General features: G+C 43.9%; 1 protein-coding gene across 1 annotated transcript in view; it reads right to left on the reverse strand.

Moving 5' to 3' along the window:
* Positions 1 to 13054, reverse strand: part of RGS6 (regulator of G protein signaling 6) — a 541585-nt gene that overhangs the window by 74165 nt on the left and 454366 nt on the right. The window contains exons 7-11 of the mRNA XM_021679541.2: positions 11025 to 11089; positions 7660 to 7736; positions 5219 to 5300; positions 2544 to 2618; positions 794 to 892 (exon numbers count right to left, since the gene is read on the reverse strand). Coding sequence (XP_021535216.2) covers positions 794 to 892; positions 2544 to 2618; positions 5219 to 5300; positions 7660 to 7736; positions 11025 to 11089 — 398 coding nt within the window. The remainder of the gene's footprint in view (positions 1 to 793; positions 893 to 2543; positions 2619 to 5218; positions 5301 to 7659; positions 7737 to 11024; positions 11090 to 13054) is intronic.

Genomic DNA, 13054 nt, shown 5'->3' on the forward strand with positions numbered 1-13054 from the left:
TAGCAACACTTTACAGACACTGTAAATATCTGGTTGGACTAATTTCCAGTGATTTCCCTCTGCACACTCTTCACACCTACATCACACCCACCATTATGCTTGGTGTACTCGACTAGATCATGAAATAGCTATTTCACATACATCTGTTTCCTCTTCCCCACCCCAAATAAACTTGTCAAGGGCAGGCACCTTTGGGTTTCCCCCAAGAAGCCAGTAAAACATAATGTAAAGATCCTAAAGTTACTTTATTGCCAGTGAATCCTAGAAAGGAGTAATGTAATTAGCCATTGTCTGCTGACCTGGGTTGACCAGTTAGCTTCTCATCATGAAGGAAGACAACACTGAACCAAATAATGCTGAATTGGCACTGAGAGTGGGGCTTTCTTTATTTGTAAACTTGCCTTTTGAATCACAGCAATAAAGTTGGTGGTTCTGAGCTGGCTTACTCTGTAAGTGCATTACAATTTTAAGGACTCCATGATATCCGTCCCTCCCCCCTTCAGCCCCCACAGCATTCTGTGGGAACCCCACCTACAGCAGTCACCCCAAGGCATTGGGATAACTCCTCTATGTCCTTCTCTAGTAACTGCTGGGGAAACTCGGTGGAGACTTTTTCCTCTCAAGCTTCCATGGGTTGTTCGCACACAGCAATCAGAGGTTCAAGTCATCCACAGCTGGGTTCCACTGTGGTTTCCAGGAACTCAAAGCTCACTCAGGCTTCAGAGGTGAACATTCAAAGAGTTTTCAAACTGGCCACGTCTCCTCCTGGGAGTGCAGTAGTCAATTCATTCACCTGTTTCCGGATGTCCTCTTTTGTAGTTTTCCTGATTGGCTGACTGGGTATGTGCACGGGGCTTTGCGACTGGGACTCTTCAGTCACGCCATACACTGACTAGAGAAGAAGCAAGAAGATAGAATCATGCACCCTCAGAGTTGCAGGGCGCCTTAGGGGCAGGCACTGCAAGAGCTCTTTTGATGCTTCCAATCCCCTCGGTGACATCCTGACAATAAGTGATCAGCCTTTGTGCAAATTTCTACAGTGAGGAGACCTCATCCTCTTGAGGCAGCTTGTCCCATCTTTGGGCTACCACTGTTAGAAGATCTTCCCGCTCACTAAGCTGCAACAGTCTCTTGAATATCAGCGTGTCTCCAAATATGGTCCTAGACCATCCGCAAAGAATCATCTGGGGGTACTCGGTAAAGATGCACATTGCTGAGCCCCACCCCCGACCTACTGAATCAGTCTTTGTGGGTGGGGTTTGGGAACCTGCACTTTTATCAAATGGCCCAGGTGATTCTGAGGCACAAGAAAGTTCAAGAACAACTGTTGAAAGTTATACACAAAAGATCCTCTCTAGATTTTCTCTTCCCCAGCAGATGACAATGCCCATCTGGTACAAATTTGAGATAGCAGGGTTTCAGATTCTTTCCTTTTCAGCCAAACAGCTTTCTGGCCTCAGTTTCTCCTCATGCTATGGCTGCTTATTAAGCAGTTCCCTTGTGCTGGAGACAGACAAAAGACAATCTTTGCTTTGGGAATGAAATGAAACCCCAAAGGCTATGCAATATATAGCTGAAATCTATAAAATCAAGAGGGGCTCAGACAGAGAGGATGTGAGCACCATGAAATTCTGGAATATTAGAATTAGGGGGCCCTTAAAGATTAATTGAGGATGCTTTAAGACTAACGTCATAAAGTCTAATACCTACAAGGGCATAACTTTTTCAGTAAAGAATAAAATATGTAAGTAGATTCAAGAAGTTGATATATATATCATGTCGTGTGTGTGTGTGTGTGTGGGTTTGAGAAAATGAGAGCACTGGTCATTACAAGAAATAGGAATGTCTGGGGGCACATCTCTAAACTTTTGAAATTAATATTATGGGGGACAGACTTGTTCTCCCACAATATGGTCCTTGGTGTCATGGTGAGGTTGGGATATACCAGTTGTGGGGCAGGCTGAGTGTGGCACCCTTGAGTATGTCATGGCCACTGCCCCTTCCAGGAGAGTGAAACACAAATAAACGACGGTTGGCACATTCATAGTTGGGTACGATGGTGATGTGAATTTGGATGATCTAGCTACATAAAAGACTTTCAAAGTACTAAGCTCACCTTCACCGTGGGACTTGGATACTTTATGTTCCTTTAGTTTCTTTTCCTCCCCGGAGCCAATTGCTACTTCCCCTGCACACCTCAGCACACTTGAGCCTGCTTTGGAAGCCCTCAGGAAGCCCACCGTCTGGTGTCCCCTCCTGGCCCCCTGGTGCCATCCAGCACTTCCCTGACACAGCCCTCCTGACTGCCTGGGGGTTCGCCTCCCCCCACCCCAGTTGTGGGCTTTGTGACAACTCGTCACTGTATTTCAGCAGCAAGAACGGTGCCAAGTACACTCCACAAATATTTGTAGAATGAATGAATGAAATTGTTTCAAAGGACAAAACGGGGTAGAATTAACAAATAGCAAACAACTGTTTGAACAGTACCAGAAACAGAAAGGCTATTTGCGTCAAGAATTTTTAATTCAGCTAAACTAGCGAACCTTTTTAACCTTTTGTGGGTTCTTCAGACGCCGGCATTTTCTGATATCCATTTCTGTTGTATTCACACACCCTGGCTGAGAAAAAAAAATCATTATATAAATTACTAAGTTATACCTTCCAGTGTGACCCAAGCAACACCATCAGACCCAGTCTTTGTCTTTCCTATTACAGATATTACATGATTATCTCCACTTGGCCATTTACAATTCCTTTTACAAAGACGTTTTGTCTTCAGTATGTGTTCCTGCACAGAGTCCCCATATGAAATATCAAGGCCTACCTCCCACTATCTAGGGGTGACATGTAGAGGGTAGAGTGTATAGTTTATAAGAGTAAACTTCTTCTTCTTCTTCTTCTTCTTCTTCTTCTTCTTTTTTTTAAGATTTTTATTTATTTGACAGAGAGAGACACAGCGAGAGAGTGAGCACAAGTGGGAGGAGGAACCGAGGGAGGAGCAGGCTCCCCACTGAGCAAAGAGCCCTATGCGGGACTCGATCCCAGGACCCTGGGATCATGACTCGAGCCAAAGGCAGACGCTTAACCGACTGAGCCACCCAGGCGCCCCAAGAGCAAACTTCTTATTCAGAGTGGCCAGATAGTTTCAGCCACAGCCTTTGTTACTACACGTTATCTGACCATCTACCAATAATCCAATATCACAATGGGGAATTACTTTTTGGGTTTTGCTTTTAACCAGCTTTTAGGAAGGGCTGACATAGTTTCCTCATTCTAGTTCCAATTCATGAGGAGAATGCAAGATTTGTTTTAATCATAGGAAATTAAAAATACTCATTACTTCTAACCTCATTATGCATGGATTTTGTATTTGTGAATTTACCTACGAACTAAACTTTATTCATAACCCCCAAGTCCCCATTTGTGGTGCATTTGTGATCATTTGTGGACACGGGCAAAGCAGCAAAAATCATGAGCGGCCCGATGTGGTGTTCCCAGGGAGGCTGACTAAGCTGAGGCTCTGCCTTCTTGTTTCATCTCTTACTGTAAACGAATGTCCTTTTGACGGTATATTTAGGCCCACCTTTTCCACAGTTCTGTGCTTTTTGTTGATTTTGCTGTTTAACATGGCCCCCGAGCATAGTATGATGTGCCGTCTAGCGTTTCTATGTGCAAGAGGGCTGTGCGGTGTGTGACAGAGAACACAGGTGTGTCAGGCAGAGAACACTGGTGGCCCTGAATTCCGTATTCATAAACCAAGAACATACTTTAAATAAGATGTCTTTAAACAGAAACAGCCTTTAGACATGGTTACCTATTGATTAGTTGAAAAGATTGTGACCAGAGGCTCACGGAAACCTAACCCTGTATGTCTCCCTGGATAATGGCTCAGCATTGGCTAATTCAGGGAGCATGGCTACTTTGCAGAACGTAACTACCATGAATACTGACAGTGGGCCGCATTTGAGGAAGATTATTCTACAATTTAGAGTTGAGTGACAGTAGAAATGGAAACTGCTTATTGAAAGTGAGGGGATGGACGACAGATGAATGGATAAAGAAGATGTGGTATATATATACAATGGAATATTATGCAGCCATCAAAAGGAATGAGATCTTGCCATTTGCAATGACGTGGATGGAACTGGAGGGTATTATGTTGAGTGAAATAAGTCAGAGAAAGACATGTATCATATGATCTCACTGATATGAGGAATTCTTAATTGCAGGAAACAAACTGAGGGTTGCTGGAGTGGGGGGTGGGGTGGGAGGGATGGGGTGACTGGGTGACAGACACTGGGGAGGGTATGTGCTCTGGTAAGCACTGTGAATTGTGCAAGACTGTTGAATCTCAGATCTGTACCTCTGAAACAAATAATGCAATATATGTTAAGAAAGGAAAAAAAAAAAGAAGAAGAAAAGAATGTAGCAGGAGGGGAAGAATGAAGCGGGGGAAATCGGAGGGGTAGACGAACCATGAGAGACGATGCACTCTGAAAAACAAACTGAGGGTTCTAGAGGGGAGGGGGGTGGGAGGATGGGTCAGCCTGGTGGTGGGTATTGAGGAGGACACGTTCTGCATGGAGCACTGGGTGTTATGCACAAACAATGAATCATGGAACACTTCATCTAAAACTAATGATGTAATGTATGGGGATTAACATAAGAATAAAAAAAAAAAGTGAGGGGATGGAGAAACATCTATCATGCAAATGGATGTCAAAAGAAAGCCGGATTTAGCTATACTCATATCAGACAACTAGACTTAAAACCAAAGACAAACGAGAAGTGAAGAAGGGCTCTGTATCATAATAAAGGGGACAATCCAACAAGAAGTTCTAACAACTGTAAATATTTATGCACCCAATTTGGGAACACCCAAATATATTTAAAAAAAACCCCAGAAACTGCTTATTTTGGGGCCATAAACTTCTGGGGCCCAGATGTCCCAGGGGGGCTTCCCACGGTTCTCCTTTTCCAAGTCCATATTTTCATGGATGAATAATTCTTAAAAGCTGGAACTGACATACATTCCAGACAATCTACCGAGATTATATTGACTGAATGGCAAAACCAATTTCACAAAGTTTAGCAATGCTCTTTAATTTTAAGAATGAGACACCTGGTGGCTAAAGACAGTCTTTTCTTTCAAGTGAAGGAAGAGGGAAACAAAACAAAACAAAACAAAAACATAGAGAAACAAGCAGAGCTTTCTCACCACTGGCCTGTGCACATCCCAAAAGGCCCGTTCTTGACTATCCAAAATTTTCCTTTCCGTCTTGTCCTTTTTCCGATCTATCCTGAAAAAGCAAAGAAAGGAGATCAGAGGCTCCTGTTTCTAGGAGCTTAGTGCACACAGAGCTATTGGCATCTGTGTGGTCCCTGCTCTTTGCAGAGCTGTAACATAGGGGCAGACCATTCCCTCAAGAGAACCTAAAGAAGTCCACACGTGGGAAGAGTACTTGTTTTAGGCTGGACTACAAATCATCATAGATGTGGACTGAACATTGTGGGCCTAAGGAGAGAACCAGAATCCAACTGTTCATGTGGATGATTAAGATTGATATTATTCAGAACTGAATTATCCATGGACATGCCCCCCATCAAAGTGAATACTGTGTATTCAAATTATAGGAAAGAATATAACCATGGGCTTGCAGTGTTTCATTCTCAAATTTGAGAGTTTGCTTTAGATTCAGTTAATAGAAATGCCTTCAAAATACTGCAATTGCATGTTTTAAAAGTCACGTAAAGCATCTAGCTTTCTAAAAGCAGAGTAATAGCCCTAGCATGTGACAAGATCCAGAAGGCAAATATCACTGGTCTCAGCTGGGGGAGGTACAAATTGCAGGAGGTAAATTACAGGTGACTAAGACAGATTCTTTATGTTCTGATCAGTAAATAGATAAGAGTTTTTTTTTTTTTTTTTTAAGGCCTGTATTACTTCATATTACCTCTCTAAGTAAAAAGTAACAGATTAATTGTTGTGTAACTTCTGGTTCTTGGCTCTCTTGGGAGCACTTCAGTTTACTGGCCTGAAATAAACCATAATCACCCTCTGATTTTTGTGATAATTACTGTGTATTTCAACGGCCACAATTATAATGTAATCACGAACTTAATCAAAAAAGTTAATCGAGAAATACCATATATGTAGAAAGTGACAATTTCCCCTCCTTTTTCAACATGCGATGCTGGGTGATCCTCAAAGTGCAAATTAGCTCTCCTCTTTGTTTCACAGTGGCTTCTGAGTACACAGGCTCGGTTCTGCTGTCTCCTCCCCCCTCAACCCCCCTCCCACTTTCTCTTTCCTCAGGGGCCACGGCTCCTCCAGCTCAGCACAGCATCCTGTGCCTAGTGCCCACCTCCCTCCTGGCTGCCGGCAGCACCGGGTATGGTCTGCAGGCGTGTGGAATCGTAGCAGAGGGGAAAGGCAGAGACTGCAGAGGGAGGGGGAGAGCCATGGCACCATGCTGGCCACCGGACCCAAAGTCCTTGGGTCATTTCCAACTATGACTACACCTGTGATCGATGAGCCAGCCCGGGGTGATGGGCTACAATGCTGCCCCCAGAGTGCGGAGGGGCGCTGCTCAGGGACAAGCAGCGTTCAGAGAAGAGGTGCTCACCTTTGCCTAGCTCAGTGTCCCTTTCTCATCTCCTCCTCTGTCCCATTTCTTCTGTTAACACTCCGGCTAAATCAGAGATCGTTGTTGGAGAGGGCAAGAGAGAACCCAACCTGAGCAAGTTCAATTTCTAGAATTGCAAGGACCTGGTTGACAACTATGCTTATGGGCGGGAGGCCATGTATTGGCCACTTCTTATGTTTCCTTAGAGAGGTAGGAATTTCCACTATAGTCCCTGGGAGGGAAAAGTATGGGGAAACACTCCAGCTAGTCTTTCATCCCCTGTACTCTGGGGGAGAAAGAGGGCCTTCACTTTGTTGGTGGATCTGAAAGAAGAAATTGAGAAAGCTCAGGTCGGTCCTTTCTGGGCCCTGTGTGGGTCAGCCTGTTCTCAGGATGCCTGTCCTCTGCATGCAGTGAACTTACAGGGGTCAACTCTGCCCTGGGGTGGGAGGTTCTGCAGATATCTAGCTCTGTTCAGCATGGGCAAGTTGAATTCCAGGGTAAAGATCTGTGGTCACAGATCCAAAGTCACGCCCTAGAACCTGGCTTTTATCAGTAATAATCTTAACACACTGGACTCCAACATCTGACTTCTGCGCCTTATTTTTGATGTGCTCAACCCCTCCCCTGGGGGGGAAGGGAGAGGAGCTGGCCTCCCTAAACTCCAACATGTTTTCCTATGCAGAGAGAATCTCCAGAAAAGTGGGTCTGATGTTTTTCAGCCCCTGAGCACAGAAGAATACTTGGAAATCTCTTTAGGAAATAGGAACATCTTCTAACCAGATTTCTACATTGGAAAGCAAGCCCATTGCCTGCTAGAACACATGCTTTTGAAGTTATTTCAGAGTGCCATTGATTTCAAAGATGAAACTTATCCATCTCAACCTTGATTTCTACTCTGCTGCTCTCATGCAAGATGACAGCATTTGACTGGCCATGGCTGGCCGGCCGTGGAAGGAAACCACTCTCACGCCACCTCCACATTCCAGAGAGTCTTTCTCTCTTTTCCAGGGTCTCTGTCAAGTTCACCTACTTCACTTGTGCTTCTGCTTGCATAAAGATGAATTCCCACTTCCTTGCAAAGGCCCTCTGGAGTCTTGCTAAGTTTTCCTAATGAGAAATGAAAATCAACGAGAAGGCATTAATCTTTGTAAGTTTGCACATCGATACCTATGCTTATTACAAGGCAGTCATCTATTTTGGTTACTCTCCATAGAATAGCAGCACCCCACTTTAAATCCACTGGATGTGAACCCAATGTGATTTTGCACCAGACCCTGCTGTACAGAGTAGAACTATTAATATTCATTTACACACCCATTAAATCTGCAATCTCCGTGGTTCACCTGATTCCTCTTCTCTTATGTGTTTTATATGAACTTGTCGTCACCGTCACTGAAGATAGGGAAAAGGGTTTGTGGCTATTCATGCAGGATTTGGGGAAGGGATGAGGGGGCTCTGTGCAGCCTATTGGACATCTCCAAGAGCAAAGGCAAGAAGGGATTTCTCAAGACTCATCTTCTAGCAAGCAGGGGCTGGGGAAGGCGGCAGGAAAGGAAGACACTGATGACCTGGCATTCATGCCTTTGAAAGTTTAGATTCAAAAGAGGGAGAAAAGGGAATGTCTATATTTGCGAGGTTCATGAAAGGAAAACCCAAAAACAGAAAGAAAGAAAAGGCATCCAGGGTTGTCTTTAGAGGAAGAGGGGAGAAGCTTTTTCTCTAAGCCTGTAGTCTTACCTGATGGCACAATAGGACAGTGGTTGGAGGGGGGTGTGTGTGACAGGTCTCCTAATGATCCACCTAATTCTGATGGAATGCAAGGACAGAGCCCACATTATGCTATGTATTTTCATAGAGCTCATGCCAACACTAATTGATTACCCTCATTAGTGGGTTATTAATATAAAAGGAGCTTCAGTTGAAGATCAACACACGTAAACTAAACTCAGTTATTACCAAGGCTTAGTGTACAAATACCTAAAAAAAAAAAAACTGTTCCTTTGATTCTTCCACTGTTCATAGGGAGCAAAGCTGGTGATACCTACACATCAGTCAATTCAGGAGCAGTTATATAAATTATGAAGAGTCATACCATGGAATACTAGGCAACAATCAAAATCAATAATGTAGATTATTGTTACTGACATGGAAAGATTCTCAATATACTTACAGCTAATGATTGGGGAAAGAAGCAGCTTATAGGATAATGTTCAGGGTATGATTTAAGTTTTGTTTTGTTTTGTTTTTTTTTTTGTAAAGGAAAAAATGTATGTACAGAAGAAAGATTAGGGGAGAAGGATTATAGATTCTTTCCCCTCCTTTCTTTGCTATTGAATTTTTGGTTTTACAAAGAGAATATGTCATCAGAAAAAAAATAATAACATTACTGAATTTTGAAAACAAAATACTTTTTAAATTTTCTAACCCACTTTTAGGCAGAACTTCAGCCTGAAAGAACATCTTAATGCCATATTCTTTACAAATACCAGAACAGAATACTATACAGCAAGAGAGGAGAAAACTAAATAAAATATATCGGGAGTTGATGCTATCTTGTTTCTGTGTAGGACCTTTTCTATGACATGGAAAATCTGGGGAAGAGAGACACAGGGGGGCCGGACCACATGCTTCTGCAGGCTAGGTCTTTTTGATAGGTCATGTTAGGGAAGGGATGCAGCACCTCGTACTGGGTGCACAGAAGTAGGAGAGCAGATTCTGAATGAGGGGTGATGGCTGGCACAGGAGGGCTGATGGGGACAGGAACTGGGTGCGCAGGATGCTCAGATCCACAGAACAGCTATGCTAGGGTTTGCTTGGGAAGATCATAATGTTCCAACATATTTACTTGTAATGGCTCCCATTGATAAGCACACTTTGTCCAGGTCCTGAGGCCCTGGGTCAATTGAACCATGTCCTCCAGGACTGTTTCCCCACTGGCTTATGCACAGGTCCCCAAGAGCGACAAAGCCTGGTGCAGTGGGCCTCACACTTATTGTGGGAAACTGAGGCAGCGTGCGAGGGACATTTGGAAGGAAGGAGCTGGAAGTCCTGTTAGTGCTGGATTATGGGGGAAGGACTCCTCACTGCTCCAGGGCTGCCCCTCCCCCTCGCCGCCAGCCCGTCAGTCATTTCATGGATCAGCAGCTGCCGTACCTTCTGGAGGGTATGTGAAAATCTGGTCCATTTCCCAGATTCTCTGTGACCCATATAAAGTCTGGTTTGGGGAAAAGGTGGTGCAGCAGGAGAACTGGGAATGTCAATACTTCATCGGACACGTATCTTATCTTCTGGATTAGATTTGGTCCTTAGATTCTACTGCCAAGAAAGGCAGAGTTGGGTTTAAAGATGCAATTAAAAATTATCATATAGTAAGTTTTAAAAATTCTCATATTACCCTCCCCTTTTTTTTCTTTTGGTGTACAGCTGTGTGCATTTTAACACACGTATAGATTAGATCTGGAACGACCACCACAATCAGGATACAGAATAGTTCCATCATCCCCAAAAAACTCCCTGTGCTATCTCTGTATAACCACATCATACCCCCACCTGTAACTCCAAGCAACCAGTGATCTGTTCTCTCTCATGATAGTTTTGTATTTACGAGAATGTCATATAAATGGAGTCACACAGTTTGAAATCTTTTGAGACTGGCTTCTTTCATTCCACGTAATGTCTGGAATACTCATCCAAGTGGTCGTGTGGATCAATAGTTTACTCCTTTTCACCACAGAGGAATATTCCCCTGAATGGACATACCAATGTTTATTTCACCATTTACCTCCTAAAGCACCTTTGGGTTGTTTTCAGCTTTTGCTTATCACAAACAGAGCTGCTATACCCAGGTTTGTGTGTGAACAGAAGTTCTGATTTCTCTGGGTATGTATGTAGGAGTGGGACTGCTCGGTTATATGGGAAGTGTATGCTTAACTTCGTAAGAAACTGCCAAACCATTTTCCAGAGTGGCTGTGCCATTCTGCATTCCCACTTGGCATTCCCAGGACTTTTTATTTTGGCCAATCTAACAGATCTGTAGGGGCATCTCACCCTGGATTTAATCTTTATTTCCCTAATGGCTGTGGATGTTGAACATCTCTTAATGTGTTTATTTGTCCTCCCTAATGTCCTCTTTGGTGAAGTGTCTGTTCAAGTCCTTTGCCCATTTTTGAGCTGTTTGTTTCTTATTGCTGAGTTTTAAGAGCTCCTTATATAAAGATGCAATTTTATTGGATGGTAAGAAGAGGTGAGAACAAAGGAGGGGAGATAAAAGGGACTTCCTTTCCACTGTCTGAAAGGGACTAGGGAGAGAAAAAAGGAACCATAGAAGCGGAAACAGAGCTGCAGATATGGTTTTACTCTCCTCCCACACCTAAACTGAAAAATAACCATACTTACTGCTTCATAATCTGCCAATTCCAGCCTTGCTTTATTCTGCATTGTCCTCTTACAGAGATAGATGGCTGAGGGAAGAAGAGAAATTACATGTGCAAAACCTGCAGTGTGGTGGCGTTACAAATCCATCCGTCCATCTGTCCATCTGCTCATCCAGCCAGCCACCCAGCCAGCCCTCCCTGTGTGCCCGGTGCTGCGCTGTGCAGAATTTGCTTCTGTGTGGAAGCCATGACACCTAACCTCCAGGAATCTTCCTACAGCTCAGGATCAGATGAGGACTCCATCTTCCAAGTCTTGACCATTCCCTTTCATCCTCCTCACTCTGTTTCACCCCAAGCATCCCTCACCAGGGTCATCTTTTACAAATATGATCATGTTACCTCCTCCACTCCCTGCACTGCTTCCTCAGTGACCTCAGAAGAACCATCGGGCTCCTTAGGGTGGCAGGCTTGGTTCTTTAAGATCCAGTCTGCTTATCTTGTCAACCTCTTCCTTCCCTGCCTCACTTTCAGTTCCACTCTTCTGCCCATGTGTTCTCTGCTAGGAAAGGCCTTTCCACTTCCCTCTTTTTTTCCTCTCTCTGGCAACCTCTTACTAATCTTGGAAGACCCAGCTCTGTGTTCTGGATAGCATCTACCTACCCTCACCCATGAAACCTAATTCCAGTGCACGGTAATCATGGGTTTACTAGACTGTCCCGGCTCTAGGCTGAGGGCTCTTCAAGGGCAGAGGCTGTGTCCTACTCAGCTTGAATCCCTACATCTAGCACCAGTGCGGCCTGCCAGGTGGAGTGCATGAACAGTGAAAAAGGAGGACAATTTGGGTCTCTCTTTCCAAGCTAAGGAAGGGTTCTTGGCCCTCAGTTGCCAGAGGATTCTTTCTGAAACCTGCCTTCATCACTTCCTCTCCCTACTTCTGCTTCTTCACTATCTCCCTCCTTCTCCAGTGCCAAGTAGAATGACCCAGGGAAGACAATAGATGAGCGGTATGAATGACATTTAGGATGACCAGAAGACAGGGTCAGAGAGGACCTGTGGTTGACCTGTGGTTCGACAACTTAGTTATACTAGGAGATCTAGTCAACTAACTCCTTGCTGGATCAACCAATCTCCTCCATGCAATTTGAAAAATGTGCTCATGGCAGCTTACAATATGCTAGAATCCTGTGGCTGGCAGCCTGCTCTGGTATGTTCATGCTTCTGCTCACGCCAGTGGAGTTGTATGTGAGATTCAGTCAGTTGTGTTTGTTCTCAAATCTGTTTATGTCAGGCATACCTGTTATTTTAATAATGTAAGTTCCCTAAATATTACATTTCACTGATGAAATTAATGTGAAAAGAGAGAGTTGTTGTTTCTATGAAGACCCAGGTGGGGTGTTCAGAACAACTTGATAAAGAAGAGTTGGCTAAGACAATTGCTCATGAGTTTGGTAGAGGTGAAATAACTGAAAAAATGGGGAAAAAATAATAAAAATCTGAAAGGGGTCAACATACAGGTTGTTTCAAAAGTGTTTTTAAATTCTTGATGCACTTTAAAGATGCCCAACCTGGACAGTTTATCTTGAGTGTGTAGCTAAGAAAGAAATTCGTATCATTGGCGTCCATAATTGAAGAGAGTCTTTGATCCTATCTCAAAAAGCTGTCAAATGATTGTTCCTTTGTATAGCTTATGTTGATACGAAGTGATTCAGTATGAATGTATCTCCTCTTCATAATCCTCCACTTACCAGCTTTTCCAGAGAACCAGGCACCCATAGCTCTCCATAACGTCTGAAAGGGGCATCTGCTCTATTACAAGGTACCTCCTTCATTCCCTTGGACCACCGTTTAGGCAGCCTGTGGAATTGGGGGCTACTAAAGAGGAAGCCTGTCCACCAGCCCCCCCACGCTGGTCTCATTGACCCAGGGGCAGAGCTGCTCAGTGGAGGTGAAAGCTGCTTTGACAATGCTGTCCCAAGCAGTGTTTTGTACTGGATAAATGTAAGATGCAGGGAAGTCCAACCCAGGTTGGGCTATGGGCTTTATTTAAGCAGC

The sequence above is a fragment of the Neomonachus schauinslandi genome, chromosome 9, assembly GCF_002201575.2.
Source record: "Neomonachus schauinslandi chromosome 9, ASM220157v2, whole genome shotgun sequence".
NCBI classification, from domain to species: domain Eukaryota; kingdom Metazoa; phylum Chordata; class Mammalia; order Carnivora; family Phocidae; genus Neomonachus; species Neomonachus schauinslandi.